General features: G+C 47.2%; 1 protein-coding gene across 1 annotated transcript in view; it reads right to left on the bottom strand.

The window, feature by feature from the left end:
- pcgf3 (polycomb group ring finger 3) overlaps positions 1–27,291 on the bottom strand; it is a 45,540-nt gene extending 18,249 nt beyond the window's left edge. Inside the window, exons 1-3 of the mRNA XM_076738626.1 lie at positions 27,181–27,291; positions 6,401–6,510; positions 3,066–3,183 (exon numbers count right to left, since the gene is read on the bottom strand). Of these exons, the coding sequence (XP_076594741.1) occupies positions 3,066–3,183; positions 6,401–6,415 (133 nt within the window). The 5' untranslated portion in view covers positions 6,416–6,510; positions 27,181–27,291. The remainder of the gene's footprint in view (positions 1–3,065; positions 3,184–6,400; positions 6,511–27,180) is intronic.

Here is a 27,291-nt window from a genome sequence, read left to right as displayed (position 1 = left end):
ACTCCTGTCATTATTCTGAAGCACCAGATAATTATGATTTCACAACAAGAACCACAAAAGATCAGCTTGGAACTCGTCAGACCACCAGCATTTATCTTCATGTCAGCATAACAATGCTGTCAGCTGCGCTCTCTGACGACGTCACGCGAGCATTCGAGGGCGCCGAAGGCTGCAGATGAGGCAACCGGGCCGAGATCCCGTCGACTCCGTGACTCCAGAGGACTTACGAAACGGCTAATTCAAGGCCGCACTGCTTCTGTTTCACTCCAGCAGGCGGTAAAACACAAGCCAGCACCTGAGCTTCAGCTGCAGAGCTGCTCAGCGCCGTCCAGCACGGCCTGACGGAGCAAACCCACGAGGCCTCGCAGGAAGCGTCGGCTGGACGGGCGAGGAACCCGAGAGGAGGCTCTGCCTGAAAACTTGTTGTGGCAACAAGGCCTCAGATGGTCTGCAGCTGCATTTTATGAAGCATTTTTCTACGACTTGACAGGAAAACAAAGACGGGAAAACAGATCTGACGTGCACTCTGAAACTTAATGTTAGAAAACCAAAAACTTTGAGCTCTGTGTGAAATCACTGGTTCAGTTCTGCGTCTCCAACTAAAACGACCCTAAATGTCGTCCATGCTTCAATCACATCACACCTCGACGACTGCAATGCCTTTTTCAGAGCGTGCTGCTCCTTCGAACGCCTCCACCAAATCTGAGGCAAAATCAGAGGTCGATTCTAAGAACTCCTCCTAAAAATCCTGTTTTCTTTGTCTTTCTCTTACAATTTAACATCACAAACATGTAGATTTGTGTCATGTCTCCTTTATTTCTGTGCTTTGTTCAGAAATGTGCTACACAAATGAAGTTTGGTAACTAACTCACATTTAAAAGATGATTGGACACGAATACACAGGACGACTTCTGAACGGAGCAGCTGAACAGGCTTCAGACACTCACTAATCAAACTCTCCAGACCCACTGAAACACCTTTCATTGTTAATTATGTTCACATTCCAAATAACGTTCATTAAGTGTTTCATTCAGGAAACGGGCCCATGTGGTGTATTTCTGAGCCGCTACAACTGAGACGCAGCGAGAGATCCGTTTGATTTCCTCTCTGTTTCCTCTTCACAACAGTTAAAAACACAATCAGCTCAAACGTGTCGTGAACATCAGAGGCTGTGTGATTGAACAGAAGGAATTATCATTTCTGCATCAGTGCACGCTGCTTCCACGCACTACAGAGCAAACGGCAACAAACAAGCCGGAATAAAACTGAATGTGATCGTTTGCCAATCCTTTCTGACATGAAGTCAACTGAAAGCAGCACAAACACAATGTGTTTACTGTTTTCTCTCATCAGCTTCATTGACTTTTGTAAACATCTGATTATTCTGAATCTGATGCAGCGACAAATAAGTTTTACCAGCTGCAACATTCATGTAATGTACACATTAACGCATCAATCACTGTAATTCGGACAATAACTGTTATTATAAATGGGCCATTCTGTATGATGAGAACTTTCACTTTAGTAATTTAAGTGTATTTTGATGCAGATGCAAGAAACCAGCTGTCGTCCTTACATCTGCAAACTGCTTTGGCCAACAATAGTTACCTTTGACTACATTATTTTAGGAAAGCCACATGATGTCAGAAAGCTTCTTTCAGAGCGCGGTGATGAGACGGGGTCTGACCTGACACACGTCGTCTGGGGATGACATTAAACCCAATTAAAAAACGTCTATCGTCCCTCAAATGTTCACGTCTTTCAAAAACTGTGACGGCTCATTATTCAGTTGGCTCTGTTGAGACGAAGCTCATTAATAAACATGCAGAAGACTGAGTAACAACACTGAGACGGATGAAGACAAAGAGGGCTTCGCACCATAAAAACATTTTAGAAATATTAATCTTCTCCCTGTTGAGCGTGTTTGAAAACAGTTTTCATTAAATCGTCAGGTTCGAAGACACAAGCATGAAAAGGTAAACTGAGGATGAGGATGAAACCTAAAGCTGAAGACGCCACGTGCCACTTACCGTTATGTATTTAAGAGAACTCTAAGGAGGCTTCTGGGAGAGTCGAGCCGAGAGCAGACAGTGTAATGACAGTAACTGAAGATACAAACAGACGCTGCGATCCAGCGAATGATGCACGGCGCCGTGAACGAGAGGTGACGTCCTCTCACCTTCTTATGAGCTAATAAACGTGCAGATTACCTGCCGGAGACAAGAATCTCATTTACTGTGATCCTGTGAGTCTGCATGCGTGTTCACTTCAGGTTTGAAGGCGCCCGATTTCTCAAAATGACATTCATATAAACAACGAGAGAGGTGTGTGTTACGGCGAGACGGTGCCAGACATCAATAACTGGAATTATCACCCCGCGGTTTATTGTCTCCGCCAAGCAGAGAAGGTGCATTTACATCCATGTCTGTCCAGACTCATGTGATATGTGTAGTGAAGGCTTCGAAGGACTCACATGAAGCTCTCACTTTACAGACACGTCTGACTCCAGTGAATGATGTCCACTGAGAAACATGCGGTCTTCACTTTGAGACCACCAAAGTCTAAGCACTTCATCCTGGAGTCCAAATCTAAAGGAAGCCCTTCAAGGCGTTCCTGAGATGTCTCGTTCACAAGAATGGGACGGGCTTACGGACAGATGGAAACCTAAAAACATGAAAATGCCTCCAGCCTCATGAAAATGAAGGAAAACATCAAGCTGCTGGATGAAGCTGACAGCAGATGACAGACGACACAGACTCCACGCGGAGCTGTGAGTCAAAATCCAGCTAGAAACAGCTGCAGAGATCACAGAGGCATCACTCTGCCTCCAGGAGTCCTCCCATCAGGAATAAGTCCTGAAGGAAACACCTCGTGAGGCGAGAAACACGGCTGGAGACCGACACAGCCGACGTGCCAAACAAACAAGAGAGACCGCCGAGACGACGACAGATTAGAGGCGACAATGAGACAGAAAAACAGCAACAGAAGCAAGAGATGAGCAGCAGAACTGAAGCTGGAGGAGCGTCTGAAGGGAGACGGACAGGAAGCCAGCAGGCGGGACCTACAGGTGTGTAAGCACTCTGTGACGGTGGTGGCGTCGATCAGGTAGCCCTCACACAGGCGACATGTGATGTGGGCGTTGATGTGACAGAGCTTTATCTTCCTCGTCAGCATGTCGGGGTTCTGCGGAGGAAGAACAAAACAAAGTGAAGGGTTAAAGCTTCCAGTGGAGACTTAAACTCACACACAGTGACAGCAGCGACTCCGCCTGCAGCCAACGACAGCATCTTTACGGTTTTAGGTCTGTGAGCATCCTGTCGGAGAAATGTTCAAACTATCAAACTAATTTCCTTCATACATTCACAACTATGTTTGAGTGAAAGACGAGAAAAATACCATCAACACATTAAAGCACAAATCAGTCATTTTTTGTTATAATAAGAATAAACACACAGTTTATTTAGTCCACAGTGAAAATGGTCATTTTAAGGGACCGGCAATTAAATCAATAAAAAACAAACCATGAACTATGAAACGTGATATCAGCGTGCACATTCTTTATTCAGCTATCGTTCGTCAGAGGCTTGAAAAGCATCTTTTCTGCAGATGTTTGAGAAGGAAACCCTGGAAGCTCCGTCTGTCTGTCTCAGCGTCCTGCAGGTGTCAAGGTGATCCTTCACCAAGAGGTTTTAGGCTCAATCTCTGCAACCGCTAATCTGTCCGGCCGCTCTGTGGGCGCCGCTGTGTTCCACTTCCTGCTCACGCACTGTGTGCTGCTCTGCAATTAAAGCTAAATGGCTTAAGTGTAAGTTGCGTAACATCACAGATGCTCAAATAAAGGAAGTTGTAATCCCACAGTGGCGAAGAGAGACAGCAGCATGCAGACAGGACAGAGAGGCTGTAAAGAATGAGTCCCTGATGGCTTAAAGTGCAGCTGAACTTAAATCAGCCTTCATTACAGCGTGCTCTTCTTTTGTGTAAGAAACAGGCACACGGTGTGATCGATGCCCGGACACATCGTTAGCAGCCTCAGAAGTCCTCGTTTACTCCACCCTGTGCTTTGTCCTGTAAAGACAAGAAGAGCTGCAGCAGAGGCCATTGAGACCTGCAGGTGTGGACATGTCAGGGCGCCACCTACAGGTGTGGACATGTCAGGGCGCCACCTACAGGTGTGGAAAACAGCAGCTTCTGCCAGGCTGATGTCTGCACCACATCCAGACACACAGACACAGAGCTGCTATCCAAAAAGGCAAATACCAGATAAATCTTGACCTATGCGGAAGATAATCAAACACATTCCTTCAACGAGCTCGACTAATGCCTCAGAATAATAAGACCACTAAAACCACTAAAACCACTGAACAAAAGCTGCTGCAACACAACACAGCCAGTAATACACCCATTACCACAACAAGGAACAGCAGGCTGGATATCGCCGCCGCGCTTCACGTCAGCTGGAGGGGCTTCAGCGTTGTCTGTGCCTGCTCTTATTCTATCTAAGGAGCTGGCGAGCCATCACTCCTGCTTTCCTGCCAACTGCAGCACCTGTACCTCCTGTGTTTCATCCTCCTCATGTGTCCTTTTGAAGAAAACTTTTAAGAGTCTGTTGCAGCAGCAGCAGCCTGTTTGAAGTTACTTTTCAAACGCTGCTGTGATGTTTCTGAGGCGCCGTCAGGTACAGGCTCACTGTAACACTTCATTCATACATAAAAATATCTCCGCCTCGCTGGTAGGAGTCGCTTAGCTTATTGCTAATTTTAAACCTCAGCGAAGACGCTGAACTCAGATCAGCTGCGCTGTCCTCAGTCCAACGTGTACCTGCACGATCCCAACGAGACGCGGCGGGCTGACAGGCAGCGACAGGGAGCTCGGCCGGTGAGTCATGCCTGGAGACGATGTTGAAAGCGGTGATTTGCGATACAGAAGCTAAGTGTGTTGAGTAACTGAATGACTAACCGCGGTTTCACTCTGTGAGTAACATCGTCAACAAGTCAGTGGGAGCCCTCTGCTCTCACGGAGCCGAGCAAACAGGGAGAGTCAGCTGCTGCAGATACACGACTTCAGTCGAGCTGAACAGAAGTTCCCTAAAAACACACGTGAAGGGCAGAAACGTAAGTCTGTCTGTAAAAATCATCCTGAGACGTAACACCACATCGTTTCACTCTAACCCCGCTGACCTCGGCTCACTTAGCACGAAGGTGAAAGAGGAGCTCAGCGGGGATTTGAAGGTGTGTCTTTAACTGATGACAGCGCCTGTTTCGAGTCGATGGCGTTTAAAAGCGGCGCCCCCTTTAGCGCCGCTTACTGACGCACCGTGCAGCAGGTGCTGGCAGACAGCGACGGATCACCGCGGACCTTCAGGCTGTCGTCACCGTTCTGCTTGGCCTCGAGTGTCTGTCGGTTTCTGTCTGGCAGCAGCAGCGAAGGCTAATCGAACGCGTCTCTGAGTCATCTCTGAAAGATGACGAAGCCCTTCTGACACCACAGCGGGCGAGCTTTGACCTGACCCGGCTGGACACTGGTCACCGAGTTTGAACTGGAAATGGAAACGTGAAGCAGCGTAGTTTGACGTAAAAGCCCCTTTAAGTTTAATTTGGCTCTTATGATCAAAACCACCTCGCTGTGCACGACTGAGCTTTTCATCAGGTGGATCCTGAAGAGAGTCTCTACTCATCGCTGGCAGGGATAACTTTCAGAACAAACTCAAAGGGAATGTCTGAGCCGCGTGTTTGAAAGCACTTTTCTTCTGATGAAACTCGACGGCGGTCTGGTCTCAGCTCGACTGCAGAGAACCACCCGGAGGAGGCCGCCCGGCTGTCTGGCTCCACTCGTGCTCTGACTCCCAGAGCTCTCCGCCGGGCTCCCCCCGACTCATTTTTACAGTCGAGATATCTTTGATTCTGTCAACCCTTCCTACTCTGAACCTGCTTCTGTCTCACACGTCCGTCAAATCGACCTTGTTTGTGTTTCCCGGGATTTAAGAGCAGCTCTGTTAATGAACGCTCCTCTCACTTTAACCTGTAAGAGACAGTAACCGGCTGATCAGGCATCCAGCTTTAACTCAGATAATGGCTGGTTGTGTCCGGCGAGTTGGACACGGAGACAGCTGACATCCATCATTTAGAGGCTCCAGCCTTCTCTGAAATCCTCACCGACTGCTAAAGCGGTGAAAGCGTCTGGACGCTGAGACGGATGTGAGGAAGATAAAGACACTGGACGAACAGAGATGTTAAAACCATCGTCTCTGCAGACGGACGAGAGGCTCCGACGTCCAACTGTCAGCTGAAAGGAGCCTGGTGCGTTTTTGCGATTTCATACCCCTAATATGTCAGTTAAAGCTGAAAACAGTCAATTGATCAATTAGTTGAACAACTTCTCGTACTAGCAGTGCGGCTCTTACCCCTAATACCGCCATGCGTCGACTGTGGATGGTGCAGCGGCCACGTCTCTTCCTGCGGGTGTGCGGCCGACGGCGTTAGCTCCTCATCATGGAGAGCCTCTCATCGGAGCCTGTAACAGGAAGAAACAAGAGGCGGCGCTGTTAAAAAGATGCTGCTATCAAAAATATCCCACAATAGTATTCTTAGAGAGTAAAGAAAACATTTTGGGATATACGCTCTGTCGTTTTCTACCGCTCTCATGTCAATATGCTAAATATGGAGCCTCCAGCAGTCGGTTAGCTTAGCTTAGCATAACGACTGCAAACAGGGAGAAGCAGGTAGCCTGGCTCTGTGCAGAATCTGCCAGCCAGCACCTCCAAAGCTCACCAATTAAATCTAGTTTGTTGGATCAGTACAAAAACTGAAGGGTACGAGGGTTGTGTGCCGGACGAGTTCTTGGCCAGGGGCAGCTGTTGCCGGGAAAACAGCAAAGAGTTACTGCTCCTGGCCCAGAAATAGTATGACCCATGACATCCTGTAAAGTGGTTAATTGTTGGTTTAAACCTCAGCTTTTGTATGCTTTTGCATTGCTGTTAATATGAGTTTCTGAGTACTGGTAGGCAGATTTTTTACCTTCAGACAGAACCAGGCTGGTGGTTTTTCCCCTGTTTCCAAACCATTTTCCATACAAACATGAAGTGATCATTCTCATCTAACGCTTGGCGAGCGAGTGGATTCAAAGCTCTAAATTAGGTTAGGTTTGACCGAGCAGCCCAAGAGAAGAAAGCGAGCCCAACTGCAATGGAAATTCCAAGGAATAACTCCTTCACCGTACCACCCACTCTGTCTGATTGACAAGCCAAATGCCACAGCTTGGCAGGAGGGATCAAACAGAAAGACTGTATTACCACACAGGCGTAACACTGTACACTGTTCCTGAAAGTTGTAGCCGTCCTCCGCAGAGGGCAACACATTTCTGTCCCGCAGCCAGGCAGCAGTGACTCGTCCTGCCATCGCTCGGTGTGATTCACTGCTTAATTGTAGGAGTCCGACCACTCCAGTCACGATGGGAGAGGGAATGCCAGGCGGACGCCCACCGCCGCTTTCATCCTCCTCCGAACACACACACACAGCAGGAAATGTCAAACACAGCCTTTAAAGAGAGAGCTGAGGTTTTCTGGAGTGGGGTTATATGAGGTACTCATCAATAGTCAGAGTATAACAGAGCACCGGCACGGCAGCCGAGTAGCGCACTGCCGTGGACGGGGGAAAGATAAATATCAAGCGTACGCTATATTCTGACTGTTTTCACTGCTTCGCCTCGCCATCAGACGGCCCTTTCCGCTGTAACTGAAGCCCATGTATCGCCCATGTATTGCTGGTCTACCGCCGCCTCGATCGGTGTGTTCGTTTGAGATATTCTGTGATTCTGGTGCATCGAAACTAACCCTTTAAAAACACAAAAGCCCGCTGCGGCCAACATCCACAGCAGTTCACCACTGAGCGTCTGTGCCAGCAGACGGGAGGTCTGCTCCTCCAAACCGAGGGCGTGCCGAGCGCCACAACACACCGACTATTGACGAGTGCCTCGTAAAACCTGAACTCTCCCTTTAAAGTCTCCGGTAACAACAGTAAGTCTGCCAGCCTGCCTCTGTCTGCCCATCAGACCGTGAAATTAGCCCAGTTAGCCGACAGAGATGAAATGTGACGGGGGCTGCTGAGGACACACACTGTACCGCTGCCTATTAAAGAGCCGTCACGCGCTGATGAGCTTCACGCAGATGTTATTGTCACATGATCCCCGGCGACTCCTCCGTGATGTAATGTTGTATTTGAGCGTCGGCCGGGTTGAGCCGAGGTCAGGCTCGCGCCGAGCGCGTCTGAAGCAAACGCAGGAGTGTTTGGTTTGCTCAGACGAGGGTGAGAAACTGAACAGCCTGTGCCGACATAACAGCAGAATGCAAAGCACTGTGGGTAGAACAGGACAGACATCTGCCGTCAAGCAGCCATTTAGGCTTAAAGAACACATGCGACATACGAGGTGAAGAAGCACATTAGAGACATAAATCAAACCTACATGAGCGAGCCCAGAGTATGTGGACGCCATGACACCCATTAAACACACCATCAGCCTTTACATGCTCCTCTAACAGCCTCCACCCTTCTAGTTTCAGCCCCTCCACCACATGTTGGACCTGGCTGCAGGGATCTGCTCCCATTCAGCCAGAGGACTGTTAGCGAGGCTCAAGGCCGACACCGGGCCATGAGGTCTGGCCCACAGTCCAGTTCATCCCAGAGGGGCCGGGTGGGGCTGAGGCGGGGGCTCTTTGCAGGCCAGTCGAACTCTTCGACACCAAACCGGGATTTCCTAACGGAGCTGCTTTGTGCCAAACACTGCTGAGACAAAGCTGGACGAACACCTTTGACTAATATATCTGGATCACATCTGAGGAGATGAAAGCAGGGAAATCCAAATGGTTGCCAATTAATTTTCAGTCAGTCAACTAATCAATCGTTGCATGCTGCAGCATCAACATGCACCTTTAAACGAAACGACAGGGATGTCCACATACTTATGGCGCTTTAGTGTAGTTTGGAGTCCATGTGGATTTTGTTACAGGACAGTTTCACATGGCATTGGGAGTTTTTCCCATTGGAGTATTGGCAGTAGGATTTTTGTTGGAAATCTTCTGTATTTGTACATAATGTTCATGTTTATTTGATTCTGTGGTCCTTTAATCTTCTGTGCCACTGTTCATACCTGCTGGCTGTAACAACTTAATTTCCCTGGTCTGGGATCAATAAAGTCTTATCTTATCTTAATAAAGCAAACATAGAAATGTGACACAGCGTCACTATTCGCACCACAGAAAATTCACCTCAGCCGTGGTTTGACCCTCAGTTCAGGTCTGCACTCGGTATCAAAACATAAAAGCGCGTTTGTGATTTTGGCAGCGTCGAAATGAAACTGCAGACTTTCAGGAAGCAGATCTTTGCTTTGACGCTCAGTCTGCGTCCCCTGCAGCGGCCGTGCTGGTGTTGGGGGGGCTGCAGGGATGACACTAGAAGATAAAACAGATAACAAACACGTCTGGGTTCAGCTCAGTTCACTCTCATCTGATCTGAGGCCGCTGCATTCAGGGTCATTTGAGGACACCAGCTAAACGCTTTCAACAGCTGCAGCGGACGTCCTGCTTTCACCGACATATTGGAAATGCGGTGTCCTCTGGTAACAGTCACATACTACACATGTCCTTGTAGTCAAGAGCTTAGGATGCAAAGCATTTAACTGCAATGTATCAGGTTCATTTCTGGCCGAGGAGATCAGTTTTCATCCTCCTCCTCCTCCTCCTCCTCCTCCTCCTCTCCTGCCCGCTGAAAGCAAACTGCCATAATATCCCAGATTTCAGGCCGGCAGCACAGTATAAAGCAAACGTCGATGCTGCGCAGCTGTGATAGTGGTCCTGAAGACGGGAGAAGGTCCGTCTTACAGCTGGCAGAGCACATAGGCACAAATATGATTTGTTTCTTCATTTCATGGAGGAGGAAGAGGAAATCACTTCTGCTGTCTCTCAAATCCACCTGAGAACAGCTTCCTAAAATCCAGTGATTGCTCAGCAACCAGAAGCTTATTTGCACTTTGTTTTTATATTATTTCCAAGGATCTGCCGTCAAGGGTCATAAAAGGCCCAGCTGAGAGAGGAAGCAGGGATAAAGCTGCATAATGTGCCTGTTAGGCTGGTTTATCTGCCCGACAGGCCACCTGATCGTGTTCGAGACTGTAAACATCATGGGCCGACAGTAAAGTTTAAAGGGGCCCATGCCTCCTGGAGAAAAAAGTTAAATCACCCACATTACTGTGTTTATAGCTCTGTCCCACTTCTGCCCTCTGTTCCCGGTTAAATGACTGCACATGCATTTAAGTGGCAGCAGCACAGAGATATTTCACCACGGCTGACAAAGAGCTGCACACCAGCAGCTCAGGGCCACAGTTCACTGTTCAAACCCCCGACCGAGACGAGTCCACGCTGATCTCGAGGCTGTTTTTCAACGGAGACACCAGTAGAACCATTCAAACTACGGGCAGTTTCTGGCCGTGTTTTTCTGCTCCTGTCACATTTTTACTGCAGTATTTAAGTCCTCACCTCTATGGAAACAGTACGATCACAGCTAGAAGTACAGCGAACTCGAAAATGTCTTTTTCTGCAGTATAACACAGTTATGGCGCCATAACTCTCTGTTCTTTCAAAAAGTAAAAAAAAAATCTGTTTGTACAGTCTCTAGCTATAACAAACGGTGTCATTTTGACGATTTCAAACCTGCCAACAGGTCGTGGGCTTCAAACAGACCAACAGACAATCCAATCAATCAAATGTTAGTGACTAAAGCTGTGAAATGAGGCTACATTAAAACATTTAGAGAGGCTTTAGGGCAGCAGCTACACATCTGAGACGCAGCGAAAATGACTCAAAACTATCAATTATTAAAATTCTTGCTCATTAATTCTCAAACACATCCAAACATAATGTTACAAAAACAGTTTAAACATCAGCCGACATAAAGAAACCTGTTAGTATTTAGAGCTCTGGAGGACTCTGACATTTGGTCTGAAGCTCAGATGAAAGCAGAGCTGAGGACCTTTCTGTCACCCTGCAGTGATTCACGGTGTAACCGTGGCTTCATCATCACGCATCCTCCCACTGAAACCTGTCAAACAGCAACTGCTTCCCACAAACCCCCTCACACACACTCACACACTCTCTCCATTCAGAAACCAGTCGCTCTGGTTTTATCAACCGTGTTCTTCTACCAGCAAATATCCCATCGCAGCCACCTTGTTTCCTCGTGTAAAAGAAGCACTACGCTCATCATACGCATGCCAATGAGCAACACTTCATGGTGAATGTATGAGGAGGAACAATTCACTTTGCTTCTGAGCTGCTCACAGCTCCACACTGAGCTCACACGAAGCCACATGTGGTCACAAGCAGACATGGCTTCGTTTTAAGGGCTCAACGCTGCCCAAACCCGACGCCCTGAGCTTCAAATGGTCCTCGAGGAGCCTGTGGGCCACATTACAGATGCTGTGTGCACGTTTTTTTAGCCACATGTGTTTATTTCCCAGATTTGTTTCTTCCCCTTCAAGCTCATTAAAAGACAAACAGAATAAAGAAATCCAAGCTTCTCTCTTTACACTTTATAAAATAACCAGAGTTCCCCACAAATGATCACAGTGAGCTGAAGAGGACGACAGGTGCTAATGAGGGCGACTACACCACCAAAACACTGGAGTGATTCACTATAATCAGCCTGATCTGACCTCAGCTGTGTCCAAACACACTCTTCAAATCCTCCTGAAGTGAAAGTTCTTCACATGATCAGACTCAAACTCCTTTGTATACATGGAGGCTTGTAAAGCTGCACAATGGAAAAATCGGTGCATTAGTCACTCTTCGTAAGAGGATCAGCTAAATTCCTTAAACGTTAAACATTTTGAGGGTTGATGTTTGGTGGCCTTACGTAACAAACTGAAAGTGTAGCTGCTTCTCAGAAGGGCAGAAATAGCAGCGCAGGTGAAGGACGAGGACTCCGCCGGTCTAACTGTTACAGGGTGAGAGGTCAGCCGCCCTATTGGATCCCTGAGAAGTGCAAACTGTGCATATCGAATGACATTTCACAGCGGTAGGATCCTGGTTACAGTCCGCCAAGCACAATTTTACACCTCACTTTGGCTCATTTTACCTGGAGAGTTTCATTTCAAAAGCACGTCAGGAATGCATGTAAACTTTGATGCAATGAAGAAGATCACAGATATTTTTACAGCTATATGATGAAGACGCTGTGTATTTGCAGGGACACGTTCCCTGTAGCAGTGTTTAAAGGCAGGATTTAGATAACCAACACACACTGCAGAGCACAATGTGCTGGCAGCATTTCAGCGCTGGACAGATGAATCCTGTGTACTGATTGATGTGAACTGTGTTGCAATCACGAGGCGTCCCAAAGCAACAACCTAAGCTATCAAATCCAGAATCCTGGAGATCAGGAAGAGAAACACGTTCTGCCAACAGGCCAGAGGAAATGCCAAAACTGAGAGCACATGTTCGGTGTTTCAGCAGTTCTTAGGACCCCAAACAACTGTGGTTTAACATCAGCTTTGTGCAACTGAAGCTGCATGCAAAGTCCTGCAATCAATGCACAGACATGGATGATGCTGCCGGGGACCGGAGCTTGTACAGATTACAGATTGCTGAATCGTCTGAGAGGGAGAGATATGAACCTAAAGAGCCCTGCAAACCTGCAAAAAGTGCATGTAGCAGGTAAAGATATGTGTACTTTGTATTTTTACAGGTCAAAACGATGCAGGTGTCCACAGGTGGAACAAACTCTCGCTCCTTCACAGCTCCCTCAGGACAGAAGTCACATCTTTTGTCCCACGTCTGGTTAAGTCTTTGTTTACATATTTGTGTACCAGCATCAGAGTCTACAGTTTATTCTGCTGCCACACATGAGCCACGCAGCTTCCAGCACATTCATTAACTTAGAGCCACTCAGATAACAAATGCAAACACACAGATAGGAGTCCTCTGGATACAGCTAAGTCTGAAGATTAACAACATTTGCAGTCAATCATGAGCTGAACAACTGTCCCAGTAGCTGATAAGTATACACAGGGATGCACACACACACACAGACACACACACTCTGGCACCACAAAGAGCCCCTGTTGGCCTGCCTGTGGGTATTGGAGTGTTTGGCCTCAGTATAAATTGGCTGCCAGCTGGAGCGACGGACACTGAAGGCCTGCATCAGTGGACGGAGCCAGGAGGAGAGGCCTCGTCTTGTTGTGGAAGCTTTGGCCTCACTTCAAAACACACACACACACACACACACACACACACACACACACACACTGATAAAAAGCACACAAACTGCACAAAAATTTCAACACTCTCCTCCCCAACTGTAAGTATTCACACACACACACCGTCACACACACCGTTATTGTCTCCTCTTAATTCTGTTTGATGGCCCTCAATCCTCCAGCCAGGATTCGGTGCCTGGGGAAATCAGGCAGACAATAGACGCGATCCAAAGAGAAGCAGACTGCAGCCGGCCAGGAGGCCGTACGAGCTGCCAAGAAGCAGCAACACTTGAATAATTGAGCTTTGAGTTTAGGTTGGGAAGGCCAGGAGTGAAGTTGGTGAAGCTAATGCGTAATACGCCTCGAAGGTCAGACACAAGCCCAGAAAGAACAAACTGCTGCTGTTCACATGGTCTAAACAGGCTGCTGGTGCTCGGGTTTGTAAAAAGAGCTGCAGGGACCGTCTTAAAGGACATGTGGCAGCCGTCAAATCGTGCACCTGAGTGTTTGAGGAGGGGGATTAACCAGCAGCAGCACAGCAAAAAGAGAAAACTTCTGAACTGGGAGCAAGTGCGAGGAGTTTTCTCTCCGTCTTCACTTCAAGCTAAAAGTGTATCAGAGTGAGGAGGACGAGATGGTGCATCAAGTACGTCTTCATGTCAGCAGGTCTGTCCCAGAGGCAAGAAAAGAACAGATTCACACGTCTGAAGAGACAGAAAACTAAAGCACCTAAACCCTTCACTCACTGAGCCGGCGAACCCGCCAGCGACTGCAGACAAACACCTGCTTGGTTTGTAAAACAGAGAAAGTGTTTGGAAGACGCCATCAGTGCTCCATGTTTTAAAACGGTCTGGTCGAATCGGTTCACATCTCGATCTGTGGATGTGGTTCCACACACATCATCTGCAAACTGCTGAATATGTGAGGTTTTTATCTACGTGGTTGTCTTCAAGCACCTTTGTGATGACTGGATTTGTGTCTGAGGAGGCGACAAGTCGCCGTAATTCAAACACATAAATAAAACAGCTCTGCTCTGGTGATGTTAGAGTCAGCCATGAATTACTTTTGTAACCGGCGCTCTTCCTAACTGGCCCCTTTTATACCAAAGCTAAGCTGCTTTGATGAGGGTGTGGGTAACTGCCTTAGCCTCAGGTCAGGAGTTACGACACAGGCTGGACCCATTCACACCTTTTCCTTCGGTTTGTGTGTGTCTAATGCTCTGAATACTGAGACAGCACGAGGGCTATTTTCATATTTTACATTTCACGACTCAACCCATGAGTTCATGTCATGCCTCCAGGGTCGCAGCAATGACGCATGCCAGATCTGTTTTGGACTATTCTGCTCGAAGAAGCCTCCACGAAGGCCAGAATCCTCCTGTTATTGATCATCCTCTGACGAGAGAGGAAGCAAAGCAATCACCACAGGGAGCGTGCTCATGTTTCCTTTCAACGCCGGCTTCAAAAAAGACGCTGAACGCAGTCATCTGCAAACAAACTGTGTTCCCGAACTCATGTGTTAATCTCCTTCATCCAATCATGTGTTCACAAAGTGGTGAACCTCGCTGCATCCTCGCTCATGAACGACTGAGCCTCTCCAGGATGCTCCTTTCATACCCAATCATGATGCTATCACCTGTTACCAATCAACCTGTTTACCTGTGGAACGTTCCAAACAGGTGTTGTTGGAGCGTTCCACAACTTAGAAGGAAGGAAGTCGAAGGAAACCCACCAAGAAAAGATCGACAAGGAGCCGTGTGTCGGTCCCACGCTGTACCGGAGATAAAACAACAGAAGTAACTGTGGACCAGTGGTGGTTTTTACTGCGTACATCAGCTTTAGTCATGTGTAGCTCAAGATGGGCTGAGTGAAGCTGATCCTGGGGGGGGGGATGGGGAGATTACAGCAGTAACACTATCTGGGTTAGTGGTTTCTTTCTGTTACTAGAAGACAGCACTCATGATAAAAGGGTTGAGGAGTCCCACCGGAGCCCCGAGCACAAAAACACACACACTCGTGACACTGTAAGGAGCTTTGGATAGATGCTTCCACTAAACGGCGTAGGCTATTAGCATCGTCAAATGGGCTTGTTATCCAGCTCCTTGGAGTCATCGAACATAGGCGCTATTATGGACCATAGGGTGGTCCTACTGTGCAGACAGACAGACACACAAACGCAGGCTGAGCATAAGGAGAAGATATCAAAGAGCAAACAGTCTTAACACCCAGAGGCTCAGGACACACTGGCCGGCCCAACGGCAGGAAGACAAAAGAGATAAGCTTCAAACGAGGAGCAGACGCTCTGGAGGAATCTGCTGAAAGATGATGTGTCCTCTGCTTCGCTCTGCTAAAACACACCCAAGTCTGCCGATCGCATGCTCTCATATCCGTTCATTCAAATGACGAGACCTCACTTTACTCATTTTCAATCAATCGTGTTAATCAAACCTGCAATACTGCATTTTTTTTTTTGGACACGTGGGGGTGCAGAAACAAGCCGTGAACACAACGCTGACGTGTCATCACCTTCGAGTTGGTACGGCCAAGTTCAAACGGTTCTTTATTAACACATCAGCAGTTAGAAAACATCATTATCGTTCATTTGAGTCCAGTATTCTCTCTCATTTAGCTTTGTGGGCTCTACCAGCTCCCAAGGGAAATATGTGGCTCTTTAGTTGCTAAATGCTGAAAACAGCTGTCTGCTGCTGCCGAAAACAATGCTACGAGAGCGGTGAGACGAACCGAAAACAGGAAAATTCCAGCCAGACAGCAAAACAAACACTTTAAAGGCTATAAATGTCTGTAAAGCCGAGGATTCAGGTGATAATTCTTTCACATTTTCACTCCGTCATTTGACACACTGTTAAATTACTGATTACAACCATTTCAGAGAGGCAACTTCTGCGAGTTTGTTCGGAGCCGTCTGGTCTTCAAGTGGTCTGTGTGGGGTTTTAATGCAGTTTTTTTGATAAGTTTCCACTAATCAATGCTTTCATATGAACAATGCCTCAGCGGACTGTGTGCTATGTGAAGGATTGCTTGTGTATCACCTGATTTCGCCGTTAGCCTCAGCTCCTTCAGAGCATACAGTGTCAGTTCAGCGTCTGCTCCCATCAGGCAGCAGTTTGATGCTGAAAATGGCTAAAAAGTTAGCGACCAGCTGGTGGACAAGAGCAGCTAAAGAGCCAGATACTCCAAAGGTTCCTCTTCTCCTTGTAACGGTCACAAAAAGCTTGTCCAAGTGGCCTTTTGTTGTGATCCACTGTTGTTCCTGCAGCGCCCTTCAGAGATGTCGCCGTCAATTTAACTGTGGTTGGTACAATTTTCTCCCTTGAATTCTCAATAGCTCTCCTTCAGCTGATTCCAAACAAGCAAGTGTTGTCAGTGAAAACATAAAATGCATCATATCCTGAGGGACGGGGCTGTTGCACACTCGGGGAAGCTGTGCTACATGTCGGGTGTTTACACAGCAAATTAAACAGCTCCTGCAAACCTGCTACCGGCGACATCAACACGGTGTTACATCATGACAGAAAGCAACTGAGGATCCTTCCCTCCACCAGGCCTGAGCCCTAATGTGAAGCCTTCAAAAGGTCACCGTGCTGATCATTAGGTTCACGGTCTGTTCAGCTCTGGATAACAGCAGGGCCCCTGATCAACCACACCTATTAGCTGCAGCCAGTCCTAACTGCCAGCACTGATAACCTCTCCTGAACTGAGCGGCCTCAGGTCCTCAGGTTCAGGGCTGAGGATGCTGCTTTCTATCTGCGAGATGGAGAAAACATAACAATCATCAGCGCCAAGAAATCTCATTAACGTTGGTAGCTTCATTAGTACTCGGTGGTCAATTTGGCATAAATGCAATCCGCCAGACGGCACTGATACCCATAAGAAGTCAACTTTAATTAAGTAATTGCATACAAGTAATGAGCACTGCTGACGGCTGCTCCCAAAGTGCGGCAAAGCAAGGGGATAACAAGCACGGCAGCTGTAAAAGTTGAAATTATTCTATTCATAGAAATTGTGTTGGCAATTTCCAAATAATTTGATTATGTGAAAATTGCCAATAATTGAATAAAGCTCACAAGAGGTTTTTCCACACAATTCAAGAGCCAACCCGGGCTGAGTAAACAGATATTAAAGCAGCACTGTTCTCTGAAGGTACTGCATTACAGCGCAGCGTGGCAGGATCCATGTGAATTTCCTGTTTGACAGTTCAGTATTTATCTTGGAACAGCAGATGGCTGATAGCAGTAACTAAAAAGCAGCTTGAAAACCATCAATGAACCTGAATCAGCCACATCATCGACCTCTGTGCAGCCGTTTGTGACGAGAGGATTAAATGAGAGGCTGTCAGAAGCCTGAATGGAGCCGTTGTGTCCTCGCACAGAATTACTTCCTTTCTTATTTCGAGTCGCAGCAGTGAGCCAGCCTTTGGTGCCACAGAGTAATCTCAGCTACATGTTGTCAAGATGCAAAGCTGCTCTTCTCTATCCCAGATAATCATCCTCGGGACCTCCAGCGGTCGGCCAAATGGCGCTTTATTTTGGCCGCGGCCGGCGCATTGGCCACGTACTTCACCGGTCACATTGGAGGGTAACTGGACTCTGAAAAGCTTCGGGTCTGTTCAAATATTTTGGCAGGTGAATACATGGATGCCCCTGCTGAAAAGGTGAACTTCCTACTGAGTGGAAGTAGTTAAGTACTCGTACACCTGAACTGATCGTATGAAGTGTTCTGTAACTTTTATGGCAAGTTAAGTACAGAAGGGTTTTGAAAAAGGTCAAGCCTGTCACGACCAGTTTGACTTTTGAGACAAAAACAGGTCATTTTTTTACATTCAAAGCTTCGACTGAAGTTTTCGAATGACCTTTTTTATGTCATCATCTCCCTAAAAAAACAATCCTTAAACAAAATCCTCAGTTTGAATAAAAGTGATTAATCAGATTAAATTAATTACAGACGAATACTTTTTTTTGTGGTACTGCTGTTTGTATGAATGTGATTTATGACGCTGCTGGACCGCCCTGCTCACACAGGTGTGTGCTTCTCTTTGTGTGCAGCAAACGAGAAGGCAAACGGTTTTTTGACTGCGTTGAAAATGTTTTCAGTGAGCTAAAAGCCAACAAACATGGATCCAAGCAGCATATTTCTCCAGATAAAAGCATGATGTGAATTTTGGGAATCTGTTTTCTATACGTTCTGGCTTTTAGACGCTCTGGAGTTGTTAGAAACTGGATCACAGGAGTCAGAAACAATCCTGGAGTCTCCTTCTACAAACAGTACAATGCTAATTTTATGAGCGGAGCCTAATCTTTATCTGCAACTGTGCAAACACACCGACCTCAAACACAACGAAGAGACACGCAGAAAAAAAGCTGCACAGCATTCGAATGTTGATTCAGACCTCGAACGTGAACATTGTGAATGAAGCTCCGAGCCGAGACGAACACAACGTGCACTTGGACTTGAAGCACGAAGGAGGCGAGATGAGATCGGACTCGGCGCCGCAGCTGATTGACGGATCAATCATGCTTTGCAGCAGTTCATCAGAGCAATGCATCATAATGTCTGGAGAGTTTTAGGAAAGTAGGGACAAACAGCTCGATCAGGTGCTGCAGCTGAAGGATTAAGGCTCACCAGCCGGACGTGTTTCACCCAGCAGAGATCAGAGCACTTGGAGCAACGGCACCACAAAGATGCTGTTTGTGCGAACGGCTGCAAAGATGTTGAAGCTCGTGAAGCTCGTCACGGCGGTGGCATTAACGTGGACAGGATCAGCTGGGTGCCTCTAAACTGTCGCCGGCTGAGTACACTTGTGCAGCCTCGCAGACGCACTCCGTTAAATTAACTGTCTGCCACACGTTTGAACACTGGGGCGTCCTCTTTCTCTGACGGTGTCCTCGGGCTAGCGCTCTTCCCACCCTGCTATGCTCAAAGTAATCTGTGTAAAAGCATGATTAGGGCTGAAACAAGCATGTGTCTGTGGAGGAAAATCAAAGGATTGGCCCTTATCAGATAAAAGACTGGATCGAGTCCGGATACGGCATCAATAAAGAGCAACGGCCATAAGTTTGGGCCTTAATGCATATTATGAAATCATCACAGGTTATGGTCCTACGCTTTAGTGCCAAGTGTGATTTTTACGACTGTGAGAGTAAATTATACAACAGCTGAAGCAGTTTTAGCTTGATGTGTTGCTTGACGTGCTATGACTGCAACACACCTGATACCAGGTAGCTTTGCAGTCGTGCTCACCTCCAGCATATCAATGAGCGCACACTGTGTAGAGACATTCTCCCATTTGTTTCTGTCATAATGTTTCGGGCTGCGAGCTTATTGTGAAACTTAAAACCGCGACGCACGCTTTCTCCCAATCAGCCGACACGTCCTCCTCTGGTTAAAGTGACGTGGCCTCAATGTCGAGGGCTCGAGTTTCATAATTACCGACCACATGTCACTCTCCAAAGGACTTCGGTGTCAAAATCCACTGAACTTACTGTGGCTGTCAAAAGGTCCCTGTCACAAATGTCACTTCTTTAATGAAGGCGGTGCAGACAGCGTGCAGGAGTCCACCACCTGCCACCTCTCCTGACAGAGCCTTCGCTTCAAACCTTTATCTGCTCACAGAGGGTCTGCTGAACGTGCACTTTCTTTCAACACACCTCTGCTTTGTGTTCTTAGTTACACCCAGTAAAACCACAGTCACCACTGATTTCAGCCTTAGAGCCAAAGTTGAGGCCACATGAGGGGTTGGAGGGTGTTCCTCTTTTTCCTGCCTTGGTTCAAAAAACACGACGGTCGAAGGTTTGAATCAGTAACTCTTCAAGCTGCAGCCTCGACATGCGGGACTCTGTTTTTCAAATGGAGGTCTCCTTTCCCTCAACACCTTTACTTCCTGTTGTAAAGAGGACGCTGCCCCTCATTTCCTCACTTGTGTTGCACCTCTGACCTCTGAGGACGGAAAGGATCTGATGGTGATCTGATGAAATTATAGCTCTGCAGTCAGAAGAGCATGAATGGAATAAAGTAAAATATGGAGACTGTCCTTCAATCAATGTCCTGATTATTTACTATTGATCAATTAATTATTTAATTAATTAAACTAAAACATTCCAAGAAGTGGAATAAATCCATGTATTACAACTGGAACTGTGCAGCAGCAGATTTCACGTGAATCTGGACTGTAATCTTCTGAGTGTCTGTGGATTTCAGCCACGGTGGCTTTCACTCCTCACGGTAGTCCACTTCTTCTTTTTATCAAAAAAAAAAAAAAAACACCCCACTTCCTGTGCACAAAAGACACCGCGTGTTTCAGCTGTAAAAGCTTCCATTAGCTGCAGAGACTGTTGCAGATCGTTAGCACTGATGTTTATTCGCACTCTGACGTGTCTCACACACTTTTTTCATCCACCGTCGCTCGTGGCTCACACCTGTCGCTGAAACAAAGCACACACACTCCTCAGGTCAGAGTGGACCTCCTCTGAAGCTCTCGGCCACCACATGACACCACAGACCACGAGGGGGAGACAGGATTTGGGGGAGGGGGACGGTCCCGGACTCCACCGCCCTGTGCGGCGGGATCAGCTCAGCCAGGAGAGGTCGTAGGAGGTCAGCTCACTTTAAAAGGCAGGAGGGGAAAAAGATGGAGGCCAGCAAGCATTTGCCATTTTTCCCTGATAACTGACTTAAACGTTTGTCAATCCGCTCATTTTCTTGATTGATTGATCAATCAAGTATGAATCACCACTTAACCCTGAATGTGTTTTCTGCATCAGAGGGTTTCTGTGTCTCACACACACACACACACACACACACACACACACACACACACACACACACACACACACTGCAGGTCAGATGGAAAAAAATGGTTTCAACAGCTACCTGTCAACCAAACAATCCATTCTAGACTAAATAAATGGGAATAATTTCCCCGTTTCCATTTCTCACGGTAAACATATTCAAATGCACCTCCCAATCTGTGGTGGAGAAGAGACTTGCTGCAACAAGGAGGAAGCAATGAGCCGTTACGTGGGTTTGCTGGTTAACGGGCTCGCAGCAGCCGAGTGCTGCCCTGCTTTTCCAGTTTCAACCACAAACTGTGGGCTGCAGGCCGCAGGCGAAGCCCGGGCGAGTGGCACACGGACCCAGAGATGACAGTTATTACCCATTTACTGTACGCGCCGGGCTGGAGCACGAGGCAAGCAAGTAATTAATTCCTCGTTTGGCCGGCGACGTTCATTTACAAAGGCTATCCGGGCTCGTTAAACTGACAGAGATGCTAAATAGTGCTGTCACTTGTGCATCGCCCTGTTACAGACTTTCAGGAGAAGTTGGCGCAAACGCAGACCCTCGCTGACCCCTGACCACGTTTCATCAAACAGCTGACAGACCACTAAGCAAAAGCCGACCTGCGACGCTGTCGGCTCGGTTATTTAAAGAGGGCCTCGGTCCAGAATGCTGCATGCTTTAATGTGAGAGGAGCAGGTGAAAGCATGTGAACACAGCTGGAGGTGAAACGGTCGTCTAACAAATCTTCAGTCTCACGTTGGGTTTTATGCATCGTCTTTCTGCGTCTCGGGTCTGACTTCACGGCACCGAGACGAAGCTAAACACTCTGAATCATTCACCTGAAAGCTGAGTGGGCAGGAGGCCTCTGGTAATTAGCGTTAAAAAAAGATCTAAAAAGCACAATATTTAACTGCTGTGGCTTCTAATTACATGTGAGGAAGACGGCAGAGCGTGCAACAAAGAAAACTCAGTTTCACGTCTTGTTTTTTATGCGTTAAATAACTTCCTCTGAAAGTCCACTGGACAAACTAATACGACTGAAAAATCACGTCAAAATTCAAGTAATTGTGTTTTTCCTGGAAGAGAAAAGGTAAGTTGGGGCATAAATGGCCAAAACAATAGTGACAGAATTTCAATTTTCAGGCTCGGCAGTTTAATCACAAGTCTCCCTGCACCAGCAGGACAGGCTGTGGGTGGAGTAATGGCTGAATGTGAGACAACTAGTCCGTAAAAAATAGCACAAATATGACAAAACCCAACATTTGTGATGGCATTAAAAGCATTCAGCAACATCCTACTAAATTAAGATGTCTTTATTGAGCCCAAAAAGGAAACTTCCAGAGCAGCTTTCAGCATCCGTCCACCCAGCGAACGCCGTCTTCATTACACTGGCTGAGCTAACGAGGCTGGAAGCCGCCCGGCTCGTGTTTATTCGCCCTTCACTGCACTACATAACGAAAACGCTCAAAATGTGCCACGAAGCACCGAGCGTGACTCTGCAAATTAGACTAAATACCAACTAATGTGTGTGATCGTGTCGTCTACGTTTAGGAAAAACCTTGTTCTCTTTGGATAAGAAGAGCTCGAGAACAAAGCAGACAGGACATCAAACTCAAGAACAGAATAAGAGAAAGCAGCCTTCTGAAACAGCGGCGCGCCGGCTGTTTCCTGGCGTTTCCTCCACCTGAAATCTGGCTCCGCGTCCGTCAGCTGCTGTTTTTAATGTCAACGGAAAGGCAAGTCAAAGCACTTGGATTCACATGGCCTGCAGACGACCAGTTACTCAAGACGCCGACATAAAAAAGATAGAATCTGTGAAAGCACAAGGAAGGCCATTAATCTTATCTGCAGAGTGTGAGCAGAAGGTGTATCCCCACCTGCTGAAGGATGTTCATCTGCACTGATTCACTGTGGATTCTGGTCTCCTCTGGTCTGAATCCTGCTTCCTGTAGAGGACTGTTCATCCTAATGCCACAGAGGTGGAGTTATACTACACATAAGATAAAACTTAAGTATAAAAACTATATAAAAGTATATATTTTTGTTACCTTTCTAAGAGTTTCACTGCGCTTGTTTCCACCTGGGGTTCGCTGATTGGACGAATATATCGGTTATCAATGACTGGCCGATATATTTGTTGTTGTTTTTTTTTAGATTTTCACATCTAACTCTGTGATTTGAGGGTTTATTTCCACCAAACCAGAGTTGGTGATTGTAGGAAAAGTTTTATCTTGTTCGTGTCGAGCTTGATTGAAGGGCGTTTTACGATGAGTTATCAAGGCAGTGAGGCTCGCCACCAGAAGGTGTCTGGTTTCATTTTTCTGTTTAATAAGGAAGCTTATTTCCTTTCTTGACATTCTGCGTCATTAAGCACAGTGGCATTTAATCAGCCTCGTGTCTGAAGGCCTGATCATATCAGGAAGAGACACAGCAAAGTTCAACCACACGTCTTTGCTAAGTGTGTGGTTCTAGAGACTTGGTGATGTGGTGATTACTCACATGGCTAGCTGGTGTATCTGGCAAGCTAACTGCTAATGTGTCAGCCGGAAACCCGCGAGCACGAGCCAGTCATGATGGCTCCCCACTCTTCTTTTATATTTTCTCTTTGCTGTCATTTATTCCTCCTGACAGTTTCAATGAAGAGTTCTTAAAGGGGGAAAAGCAGCTTCCTTCCCTCCATCTCCCACGTCAGCACCATTAGGACGTCTTGCTGGTCAACAGCACAAATCTGCATGTCAAAGTTAAATAAAGTAGAAGCTGGCATGAAAAATACATGTGGCTTTATTTTGAGCACATCTGCTGATCTCAGTTTGAAACCACCTGAATGTCAGTGGTTTGAAAGGTGGTGTGATCAGACATTTCGACCCCGTTCAGACGACAATGCAGACGGCTTCATTCGCTTCATTTAGAGGCAAATCAGTCAGGGTTTCTGGTGCCGGAAGACTTCAACATTCTGGACAAATGGAGAAATTCTATGATCTGTGTCTATGGACTGTAGAGGCTAATGGAGACAACAATTTCTGAAACCAGTCCAGTACTGAGCGAGAGCGCTGCAGCCGGCAGCCTCAAAACCGGCTGCAATGTAATCCCTCCAGGTGTTCGCACACCGTCAAAGTGTGTCCACTAAAACTGCTTCTTCTTCTTCACACATTTTGACTGCAGAGACTTAAATGTGTCGGATTTAAACAGATTTTCCTGGTAAAAAGGTCATGATTCTACTGTCATGATAAAATGAGTGTGATGAGCCTTTAAACTCATGGAGGACTCATTCAGACCGGACTTCCCAGGACCTCTGACGATGCAGCTCCCTGCGTTTTTAACACTGATGCCTTCGCGGTCTGAGCGGCACAAATACTTCTGTTTGTGTTCTCAAGTGTGGATAACCAGTTTTTACCCATCGGTGAGCTCCACCTGAATCTAACAGGATCTAAATCACCATTCTGGCTTCACGATGCTGCAGAACACTGCAGCTGTAATCTGATTCGGTTTTTCTACAGACTTCATTTTTCAGTTCTTATCGAATGTTCAAAGAAACCGTGTTTGAACCAGCGCCGAGGATCTGAACCGCTTCTCCAAACTGCAGCTTGATTTGTGGGCGAGGGATTCTCCACAGTAGCTCATTTAGGAAGCTGCCTGAGATAATTTCCTGTCCAAGAAAAAGACAAATGCGTCTTCTGGCGCTTGAGTCACTATTGAGTTTCTTCATTACGAAGCAGAGCTCGTCGCCCTGCTCGTGTCCCACAGGGCGGACAGTTTTATCTGACGGCCCAGTGGGACCATTAACACTGAGCGTGGACGCATGTTTTGGGGTAATGGGTCAAAATAAACATCCTTTTGATAATTTACTGTCATTGTGTGCTACAAATCCTGTCGCAGAATTTAAAAAAAACCTCATTAGAGGTTACTCAATTTGAGGTCAGAGGTCAGCTGTCCAGAAAAGCTGCGGGTAATTTGGGGTTTCCCTGCAAAGTAAGCAGAAACCTGACATGGAAGTTGATGCTTGCTGGGCATGTGCAGTCTTACGCAACAGCCATATCACATAGTATCTTTGAGTGCAGGCCAGGAAGCATTCAGCTGGCCAAGAACCATCACTGGCGTCAGTGAGGTCCTTCAGCGGGCTTTGAAAGGAGCCCGGCAAGACGAGGTTCAGCTTACAGCGACGCAAAGGGACATCTTCACATAAAAATACTACTGTTTTAAGGGCTTATATTAGAAAGGCAGGCAGAGAGGAGCAGCCTCTCACTTCTGACTGAAGCTCCATAGATTTAGACTGATGTCGAGCCAGAATACTTTCCCAAAAAAATCAGAGAGTGAAGAGCGAGTGAAAGCCTGATGGAAGGAAAGGCTGGACTCGCCGGCGTTGGATCTCTTTCCTCTGATGGTATAAAGCATCAGTGCGTCTGGGCTGTTAAAACTGAAGCACGCTGGGTGCAGTTTAGCAGCAGCACGTTACAGGATTTGAAGCTGGTGAAGCTCACAACGGCAGAGAAAACACTCGCTCAGTGTGTGCGCGCTTTAAAATCACAAATTAATTAATTAGCAGGCAACGTGAGTCAAGTGCTTTTACCAGCCGCCCTGTTATTCGGGTTATGGAGGTTCACACTTTTTCAGGGATCCTGCTTTAAGCGCTGTTTGGAGCAGCCAGCATGCACACGATGACGCAGCCTCGTGCAGCTTTCATGTCAACACACAGGAACTGGCCTTGCTTGAACTCAAACTCACCGACATGATGAACACTTTTTGGCTTCCCTGCACCAATGAGCTGCTCCGTATGAACGGCTGTGGTTTACAGTGCACGCATTGATTTTGGTGATGCGCAGATCAAAAGATGTCTAGACGCCTGCACTACAATTGGGCTAAATTTGGGTGCTAAGTCTAACATTTTGGAGGTTTGGGTTACATGTTGTTACAGCAGGGTTTCAATGACTGTACTTAAATGTGAAGAAGGCCTTAACTACATGTACACATGCAGAGCAGAACTCATCCTATCAGGTCACGTCTGTCCTACAAACCTTGATTTCTTAAAACAAATGAAAGAAAACGCGCTGAGAGAATATCAGCTGAGAAATATTTAGAGAAATGAGCGTGTTTGGATCTTTGCTGTGCAGGCTGCATATGAACCGTGAGTGACTTTCAAACCGGTTGAGATGTCTCTGAATCCTGCACCTTCGCTCCAGTTAAACTTCCCAGCACAGAGGGGGGACTTTTAGGGCTTGAGACAGACAAAAATGACCTGATAAGACAGCGCAGCCCTTCAGAGATAGACAGCAAAAAGACACTTTCACTCCTCAGCCACGTTTGGCCCCGTTTTAAGCGAGACACCTCCATCCTTTGACCTGCCAATCACCCCTCCATGCTTCCTGTGCTGCAGAGAAAAAGTTGAGGAAACCCCAAAATGCAAAGTCTGAGCAGCTCACAGAAACATGGCCCCTGTCTGTGTGATGCTGATATTTTAGCTGCTCTCCCCCCACGAGAAGAAAACTGCACAGACTTGTTGGCTGCTCTCTGCATGCCCCCCCCCCCTCCACAATGTCACACAAGGCTTGCTGCAGCAGCAGTAGTCTGGCGAGGGGCGACATCCACCCTGAAGAAAAAATGCACCAACTTTCTGTCTTGATTTAATCCAAACCTCATGTAGATCCTCCACACACACGCACGCACACACACACATACACACACACTGAACTTTGGACGGCAGGAGGAAGAGGTTAGCTTAATGGTGGACCAGGAGGGTTTTTTTTTTTTTTCAAGAACATTCCAGCTCAATGGGAAAGAAGAATTGGTGTTGGGTTGAGAGAGGAACAACAGCATTTAAACATGACGAGACAGGCTGCGAGGCGGCTGCCGGAGCCTCCTCTCCGGCACGGCTAACCGTGTGCATCCCGGCTAGCCTTCAAGCCGCCTTTACGGTGCACGTTTCCCCTTAAAACCCCCCATCCCCGGTGTGCAACTGCAGGGCCCGGCGCCGCCATACACCACCACATAGACACATAAAACAACACGTATAGCATGCCCCGTAGCACCAAGCGGAAAGAGACAGGCGAAAAATGAGGAGGAGGGGGCGCAAACCGGGACCGTACACCGGCGGCAGACCCGCCGAGGACCGAACATTAAGAGACCGAGAGTAGTTAGACGAACTAACCTGTTCGGGAGCAGCACGGTCCGCTGGATATTGGGTTGAATCCGAGTTAAATCCACTATCAGTAAAACAAAGAGGCGAAAATGACCGAGCGGCTGCGGAACAGACCGAAAC

Source organism: Chaetodon auriga, chromosome 9 (genome assembly GCF_051107435.1).
Source record: "Chaetodon auriga isolate fChaAug3 chromosome 9, fChaAug3.hap1, whole genome shotgun sequence".
Classification (NCBI taxonomy): Eukaryota; Metazoa; Chordata; class Actinopteri; order Chaetodontiformes; family Chaetodontidae; genus Chaetodon; species Chaetodon auriga.
The sequence above is the reverse complement of the archived record's forward strand: the minus strand, read 5'-3'. Positions and strand labels throughout refer to the sequence as shown.